The sequence below is a fragment of the Aulonocara stuartgranti genome (genome assembly GCF_965226115.1).
Source record: "Aulonocara stuartgranti genome assembly, chromosome: 16".
NCBI lineage: Eukaryota > Metazoa > Chordata > Actinopteri > Cichliformes > Cichlidae > Aulonocara > Aulonocara stuartgranti.
In genome coordinates this window covers 6,683,658-6,692,948 of record NC_138952.1, presented here as the reverse complement: position 1 = coordinate 6,692,948, position 9,291 = coordinate 6,683,658, and the positions used below count along the sequence as shown (strand labels likewise).

Sequence of the window (9,291 nt, the reverse complement as noted above, 5' to 3'; positions counted from 1 at the left end):
TGGACATGGCCACCATGGTCACCACGGCCACCACGGCCACCATGGTCACCACGGACATGGTAGTGGCTTTCTTAGTGGACTTCTCAACCTCGCCCTCAGGCATCCCGGAGTTGGTGGTCACCATGGGGGATATAGTGGTGGCTATATGGGATATGGTAATGGTTATGGGGGATATGGTAATGGCTATGGGGGATATGGTAATGGATATGGGCACCACGGGCTCCATGGACACCATGGACACTATGGGCACCATGGACACCATGGACACCATGGACACCATCATCCTGGATGTTAAGAAGCGTAGGTGCAGACACAGGGGAGGACACGGGCACCTGTTCAGCCACAAGAAGGGGAGGGAATATCATGGGTAAGTCTGAATACTGCAGCAGTGAATATTTTATCCACAACAGGAAGTAGATGTTATTCAGCTGCAAGTGAAGCGTGACATGTTTGTGTAATACATCCTGAAAAAGATCACTGAAATTCTCTGTTATTTATAATATATGTTTGAAAGGTTATCACCATATACAGTGGGGCAAAAAAGTATTTAGTCAGCCACCGATTGTGCAAGTTCCCCCACTTAAAATGATGACAGAGGTCAGTAATTTGCACCAGAGGTACACTTCAACTGTGAGAGACAGAATGTGAAAAAAAAATCCATGAATTCACATGGTAGGATTTGTAAAGAATTTATTCGTAAATCAGGGTGGAAAATAAGTATTTGGTCACCTCAAACAAGGAAAATCTCTGGCTCTCACAGACCTGTAACATCTTCTGTAAGAAGCTTTTCTGTCCCCCACTCGTTACCTGTATGAATGGCACCTGTTTGAACTCATCATCTGTATAAAAGACACCTGTCCACAGCCTCAAACAGTCAGACTCCAAACTCCGCCATGGCCAAGACCAAAGAGCTTTCGAAGGACACCAGGAAAAGTATTGTAGACCTGCACCAGACTGGGAAGAGTGAATCTACAATAGGCAAGCAGCTTGGTGTGAAAAAATCAACTGTGGGAGCAATCATCAGAAAATGGAAGACATACAAGACCACTGATTATCTCCCTCGATCTGGGGCTTCACGCAAGATCTCATCCCGTGGGGTCAAAATGATCATGAGAACGGTGAGCAAAGATCCCAGAACCATGGGGGTGGAAACATCATGCTATGGGGCTGTTTTTCTGCCAAGGGGACAGGATGACTGATCCGTGTTAAGGACAGAATGAATGGGGCCATGTATCGTGAGATTTTGAGCCAAAACCTCCTTCCATCAGTGAGAACTTTGAAGATGAAACGAGGCCGGGTCTTCCAACATGACAATGATCCAAAACACACCGCCCGGGCAACAAAGGAGTGGCTCCGTAAGAAGCATTTGAAAGTCCTGGAGTGGCCTAGCCAGTCTCCAGACCTCAACCCCATAGAAAATCTGTGGCGGGAGTTGAAAGTCCGTGTTGCTCGGCGACAGCCCCAAAACATCACTGCTCTCGAGAAGATCTGCATGGAGGAATGGGCCAAAATACCAGCTACTGTGTGTGCAAACCTGGTAAAGACCTATAGTAAACGTTTGACCTCTGTTATTGCCAACAAAGGTTATGTTACAAAGTATTGAGTTGTATTTTTGTTATAGACCAAATACTTATTTTCCACCCTGATTTACGAATAAATTCTTTACAAATCCTACCATGTGGATTCATGGATTTTTTTTTTTTTCACATTCTGTCTCTCACAGTTGAAGTGTACCTCTGGTGCAAATTACTGACCTCTGTCATCATTTTAGGTGGGGGAACTTGCACAATCGGTGGCTGACTAAATACTTTTTTGCCCCACTGTAGCAGGTCAGCAAATATACACTTTAAGCCAATTTTGAGGTCATAAGTGAAAAATAAACCCCTCATCCTAACCACTGAGTCAAAAAGAGTTTAGAATTTAGAATCAGCATGAGGAATTCACCAAATATTATCTGTCTCTTCTCCAGGACTCCAGCAGCTCCTGCAGCAGTGACTCTGACTAGATGAAGATGTCTGGAGGAACCTGCAAGGACACATTACTATCTTAGCCTTTCCTGTCTCATTTCTTTTAATGTTTACTTAAAAATAACTTTAACAGATGTAAAAATACATTAAACATAAAGAATATGTAAAACAGAATGCTCATTCACATATGAATAAAAACTGGATATCTGGGTTTGTGGAGTATCATTTTGAGCCTTGAGCTTTCCTATGTTTGTTTTTGAATTAGAACATGACAAGAGTGGCTCAACTCTACCTGAGAAACTGGGGAAACTGCATTCTCACGGGGTAGCAACCTGTCAGTCACAAGGCAGCTCTGCCTTAACGCAAAGCCTGCTTCAGTGTCTCTTTGCTCTGGAACATGATTTTCAAAAATAACATGTTGTAGAACTAAAACCATCTGGAAATTGTTCACCGAGTTCATAAATCAGAAGCAAGTATATCTGTGAAATTATGCAATTAAATTCTTTTGCACCTCGCTGCCCCCTGCTGGTCATCAAAGAGAATGCAGTTTTTTTTAGTGTTGGGAAAACAAAATCTAGAGTCTACATTCATCTTTTTGTACACACACTTTGTGTAAACCTATAATCAGCTTCCGCTATATGGTTATCTTGTGTTGAAAAAATAAATATGAAAACTGATTATTCTTTTCTGGTCTGTTCAGTTTTTTTTGTCTGATGTCCTTTTACAGAGCCAGGACTATTTTGGACATCTCCGTTTGGTACCAGTTAGCTCACCTGCTAAATAATGCCAAACAAAGAGAGCATATAACCCCAATTTTTTTTTAGCTTTCTGTCTCCTACAGGATCCAATTTAAACTTTTAGTTTTTGTTCTTAAGTCACTTAACACCCAAGCCCCTTCTTACCTGCCTGAGGTCCTTTCTGTTTATGCTCCAGGAAAAACCATGAGGTCTAGCTCAAAATTAATGCTATCCATCCCACGGACTAATCTCAAATCTCGTGGCGATAGAGCCTTCTCTGTGGCAGGTCCCAGACTTTGGAATAGTCTTCCGCTAAATATTAGACTTGAACAAACACTTGATTAATTTAAATCACTGCTAAAGACATATTTTTATGTCCTGGCTTTTAACACACAGCTTTATGCAGCATCGTCTGTCTGGAAAAGTGCTATATAAATACATTTGACCTTGATCAAAAAAATGACAGTTTGAGGCACTTTCACATCAGCAGACCAGCAAATTGTCTCTATGTTTTGAATATAGTCTTTGAACAAGATCGGACATTCCAATTGTAACACAGCACAAACACAAAGGCTGTGATTTGATGATGATGATTCCCTAATTTCCCTCAGGATTAATAAAGTATTCTGATTCTGATGATTTATTAGTAGCTGCACCAGACACAGATCCTATGAAATCCATCATTGTGTTTGCTGGGATTAATTTAACAAATGATGGCATGACATCTTGTGGTGGGAGTTCAGGCTTGCCCCTGATGATGTAAGATGGATTTCATAATAGAGGTGTGGCTTTATAAAACGGCAGGGTCAGCTGAACGCTGTGTCTGTTGATCTGCAGTGCAACACACAGTAAGTCCATTCGTGGATATGTAGGAATAATTACCATGAAATATGTGTTTATGCATCTGGTACTATTTCTAGTTTTATGGACAAAAGTCTGTTTACGAGTGTGAACTTTCCTTCTGATGAGTAGTTTATAGTAATTATACTGTGCTGTGGCTTTCTTATATATTCATTTCATTTGTTCATACATCGTATGATTCTATATTTTAACCAGTTTAAAAACATTTAACTAAACTTTTGTCTTTTTCAAGGTGGATTTTTCTTTTTATCCGTCTTCTCTGAGTTATCATTACAATTAAACTTTTCCCTTACATTAACAGGTAACGGGTGACACCACGTTTTTTGAGTTTCTGGTTTTAGATCAGATCATTTGACATGTTCAGGCATAACAAAGGTAAAGAAATCACTTTTATTTCCTGATTCCTCAGTTGTTTTTGTAAATATTTATTCATTGAATTTTAAGGAGCAAAATGTTATTTTTAAAAGGAGGATGTCAACCTCATCCAGTGCCAGGAGGATGTCCACCAGGCCCTGCCCCACCACCTTCATGTCCACCTCAGCCTGGTCCATTTGGATGCTGTCCAGTGACCTCACCTTGTGGAGAATCTGGAGGTCATGGCCACGTGGTAGGACCCGGCTGCGGATCTACTCATGGACATGGTGATGGGCATGGTCATGGCCACGGTCATGGACACCACGGTCATGGACACCACGGTCATGACCATGGACATCATGGTCACGGGCATGGCCATGGACATCATGGTCACCACCACAAGCATAAACATGGCCACAAGCATGGTCATTGCCACAAGAAAGGAAAAAAGTGTCATGGGGTAAGATATGATTATTTATGCAACAATGTACATTTTGCTATGCTATTAGATCTGCTTTATATTTTCTTTAGTTTCTGTAATAAAAAATACTCAACAATATTAGAGGGAGAACCAAAAGACAGTCCAAAGATCACCTATGAGCAGCACTTGATGAGAGTAAGTTTTGTTCTAAGGGGAAGAGACCTCGGGCAGAGTCCCTGTAGCTGCATGTGTCTTCATTTATAATACCAGTGTCAAACCTATGAGTAACTTAATAGGTTTGCTCAAATTCATGATCACACACAGATTTTGACACAAATCTGCGGCTTCCCGGAGCTCCACACAACCTAAGACTTATTGTTTTGGTTTTCATGACTAGTGCTTTAGAGTAAAGGTTATTAAAGCCAGTGTCCCAGCTGTGAACATTTGGGAAGGGAAAGGCTACGAACAGGGTAGAATTCAGGAGTGCAGCACTGCACTACTGAATAGCAGTTCAAACAGAGGTGAGGTATGATGACACTAGCAAGTTTGCGCAATCCTTCCTGAAAACCGATTTTCAGTGAAGCATTTTATCCAAGTGTAACTCACCAAGTATCGACTTTCAACACTGATGTTTTTATAACTTGCTCAGTCTTGTCTGAATTTGTCACAGTTGGTCACACTGAGCCAACAACCTTGATGATCTGATGCCATCACTTTTACAGTAACTCAGAATGGAGGATATAAAACTGAGATTAAATCAGTGTGCTAGATACTTTCAGAGTATTTAAAATATCTTGTGTTTATCCCTCCTGCAGTCCTCCAGCAGCTCCTGCAGCAGTGACTCTGACTAGAAGACTTCTCCATGAAACACATTCCACCTGGAAATCTTCGTGACACATTACAAAAATCATTTTTATGATGTAAAAATCTTGTGTTTACTCAAATATAAACCTGTTTTTGGCCCAAGAAATGCAAACACACTTTTAGATCATGTAAAACACACAGTGAGCCTATAATGGTGACTTTGTATCTATCTCTGTGGTAATAAATTTGAATTTGAGAACAAAGATGTATTTATTTTCTTTATGGCCTCTTTCTCACTTTCATGTGTGTCCTGTTATAGTGGTGGGTACTCATATTAAACATGATCCCTGTGCAGCCCCTGCTGGCCTAGTGGTGCATGAGTCTTTGTGTGCTGCATAGGCTTAACTACTGTTTATCTATACTTGAGAAGGTGCAACTAAAATCAGTGTGCAGCTGTGTTAGGAGGACCACTCCTAGATTAGCTTAGGTTATTAGGCTATTTGATTAAGATCTGCTGACTGTGGATGCCATTGAAGCACAGAGAACTCATTGTCATGCTTAAGAAACCAGTTTGAGAGTATAGGGGTTTTGTCATGTGGTGTGTTAACATGGTGGAAGAAGGTGGGCACTCTGTGGTCATAAAGGGATGGCATCAAAGCTCCGGCAGGTTGTGGTGTTTAAATGATGCTCAGCTGGTAGTAGAGCCTCTGGCTCTTTTACAGCAGTCAACGTGCTGACGTGAAGCAGACTTTAAATAAATGTAACAAGCAGAGGGTTGTTCCTAACAGTATCTGAGTTAAATTATGATCATTCAAGTGTTTTTTGTATTATACTAAATCAATCTTAAAAACAGTCAGTCCCCACATTTGTGCCACTTTATATTTGACCTCAGCTGTTCTGCTTCCTCTCTGTGCCTTATCTTTATTTACTCAGGGCAGGTTGGACCTTTGTTCAGTGCTGTTTTTCTCCTAACTGTTACACACCCTGCAGCTCCCAGTACAGTCACTTTAATTCAGTTTTTTATCACAGTTTATGGTTTCTTTTGTGCCATTTAATCTGTGTACTGCATCCTGTGGATGGAAACTTTGTGTCTTAATTCCAATGGGTGGTGCATTTTTTATATCTGATTACAACAAAAAGTGTGCTCAGTGCACAAGTGAGATTAATTTCGCCTTAAGCCTGGAAATATTAATTTCTGTGAGAAAAGAATCATCTTACGTATGAGTTTAGATTTCAGGGAACTGCAGCAGACATGTCTCTCCCAATATTACATGTATTTGTACTTTCTACCCCCAAATGACACGATGAAAGAAGTCAAGGACTACTTCTGAATTGCAACGTGGTGCTTTATTTTCATGATTAAGAAATTTCCATCACAAACCAGTGCAGAATTCAGCAGAAATGTAACGTGTCTCCTTCAATAATAATATGAAACCTGCACCGATGCGCCTGTGTGTTGACTGTGCATAACGTCTGTGCAGATGCTCAGCTTTATAAGCATCAACAGGTGACACCAAGTATTCAAAAGTTTTGCAGGACTGCAAACGATTAAAAAAAAACCTCTAACCACAGGGCAAAATAGATCATGTGGGTCTGTGGGTGTGCACTCTTATAAAATCTAGTTTGCTGACTGTATATTAATGATTGTACACACACACCCATGTAGGTCATAAAACAGAAAATAGTCTGATAGGAGTTCAGACTCAGCCCCTGCTTCAGGTTCAGCTGCACATAAAAAGCAGCAGCAGGTGACGTCTGCATCTGCAGATCTGGTCTCAGCACTCGGTATGTTCACCTGTGATGCACCTGTGATACACCTGTGATACTCTTGTCTTTGTGTTCATTAAAGATTTTAATTTAAAATCTGTGTTTTTATTCTTCAGGACCTGCAGTTTCTCCTGGTAACGCAGCAAAATGTACGGACACAACCAAGGTAAACACGACTCTTTTAGATCGCCCCCTCAATCATCACCTTGAACTTACAGCTGATTCCTCATTTCTCCTTTTTTTTAGGCCCACCTGGTTACCCGAACTATCCTCCGCAGGGGGGTTGCCCTCCGCAGGGGGGTTACCCTCCACAGGGGGGTTACCCTCCACAGGGTTATCCTCCAGGGACTGTCCCACCAACCTGTCCTCCTCAGCACCATGGGCCACATGGAGGACACGGACATGGGCACGGACCTGGTTCTGGTTGTTGTCAAGGCCAAGGATCCTGCCAAGGGCACGGGCACGGACATGGACATGGACACGGACATGGACACAAGGACAAGAAAAAGGACAAGAAAAAGGACAAACATAAGCACAAGCACGGTCACAAGCATGGCCACTGTCACAAGAAAGGAAAGGACAGCCACGGGGTAAGACTGATTGCACCGAACCACAAATTCAAAGTGTGACATATAACATAAGAAATTTGTACAACACAACCAAATTGTGGACTTGCAACTCACAGGAAAACACAGAAATGTATTTTTCATAGTGCTTTTGCAAAACTTGCAATACCTGCATGACAGCCTTTTTTAAATGCTAGATAAACTTTGACAAACTGAGCTTCTCGTGAGTTTTGATGAATAACACGACTCATGTTCTCTGTTGTAGTCTTCCAGCAGCTCCTGCAGCAGCGACTCCGACTAGATGGAAAAAACCCGGAAACCTTCATGCTCCTGTCTCATCATTTTGAGCTTTGACACAGTTTTGCTTAAAAAAAAAAAATCAGTCCAGCTTTTGTCAGAAAATAATAATAATCTAAACTTTGATAGATACCAAATGAATCATCTGTCAAGTTACTTTAGATCATTGTGAGCTTTAACAAGCATTATTTTTATCCAGTGTTTGTCAGCAAAGAAATAAAAGTGATTTCAGTGCATGGTCAGTTTTTTTTTAAAAATTAATCTCACCCTGTCTTGTTTTTATACAATATCCCGTATCCCTTTGTTTTTTTTTATTGGTTTTGTTTGACCATATAACCAAACTTTATTTACCCAGGTGACTGAACTGATTTGATCAGCCACACCTTGCTCACAGCGGTGTTCCACACCCTGAAACTTCCACTGTTGTGACTCTTATCTCATGATAGCTAGCCGTTTACATGGAAAAGTTCAGACCTGCTGCCTCTTGTTTTTGCATGTAGAAATGTTACTGAAAGGTGCACACTCACTCTGTGGTGAAGATAAATTCATTCTTTATTTAAGCAGAAAAACTGCTTAATGTAAATATAATTTGAAGTTTAACACAAAAAATATTAGCAGAAAAAAAACTAAATTGATTCCACTTCAATGTGCTTATTTTTTTTCTTGTTGCAAAGATAACTGTGTGTACAGTACACCTAGGGGTACTTTGATATTTAAATCATATTTTTAAAGTTGTTCATATAGTTGGTTTGCAACAATATGTCTTTAAAGGAGCCTCAGTAGATAAAACTCAAGCCAATACTAGGAATACTTTATCTCTATCCTCAAGGTTCAATATGTTTCCCACGACAGCGTTGCTCTGAGTGCTCACAGGTTAATAATTAAGGATTTATTATGTCTGGAAAATATACTCAGACTTGTGGGTTTTACTGTGCTTTCTTATGAATAAGGGGCTGACCAATTTTAGCTTTTGTTTATTTTATTTTATTAAATTCACTTGTGTATTGTTGATGGGTTATAATGCGGAAATGTTGGTTTAAACAAACAAATAATGAGTATTTATTTGGTGTTAAGCAAAAAAATCTATGAAGCAGGAATGCACAGACTCAAAACAGGGAAACCAACAGTGATCTGGTGAAGAGCAACAGGTAGGCCAGACTACATGGACACAGGGAGTGAAATACACAGTAAACAACTGATAACAACAGGAGGGAGGAGGGAAAAGGAATCTAGATGCCAAAAAACACCAAATGTTTGGCATAAAACAGCAAATAACCAAACAGCAACTGACACTAAAGAGTTAGAGACAGGAAAGCTCAACATAACTAGAGTGGTAATAAAATCAAAACCAGAGCCAGAAACAAAACCCCGGAACTACGACACATGATATCAGACATGAAAAAATTCACTTAGCTTGTTTAAAGCACACAAAAGCAGACAAAGAGGCAGATTATTGGGTTCCAGCAAAGGAGAGGCAGGTATTACTCACAAAAAATACTTACTTACTTGTGCAAACC

General features: G+C 40.4%; 1 protein-coding gene across 1 annotated transcript; it reads left to right on the top strand.

Moving 5' to 3' along the window:
- The first annotated feature begins 6,805 nt into the window (after window positions 1-6,805).
- Window positions 6,806-8,008, top strand: LOC309690363 (uncharacterized protein). Its single transcript, XM_082507407.1, has 4 exons — window positions 6,806-6,929; window positions 7,028-7,077; window positions 7,158-7,501; window positions 7,743-8,008. Exons 2-4 carry the CDS (start codon window positions 7,059-7,061, stop codon window positions 7,776-7,778), a joined length of 399 nt encoding a protein of 132 aa, XP_082363533.1. The 5' UTR covers window positions 6,806-6,929; window positions 7,028-7,058; the 3' UTR covers window positions 7,779-8,008.
- The last annotated feature ends 1,283 nt before the right edge of the window (window positions 8,009-9,291 follow it).

Bases quoted from the DNA above. Each gene is read 5' to 3' on its own strand.
- LOC309690363 (XM_082507407.1), top strand. The intron at 7,502-7,742 runs GTAAGACTGATT...TCTCTGTTGTAG, and splicing joins AAGGAAAGGACAGCCACGGG to TCTTCCAGCAGCTCCTGCAG.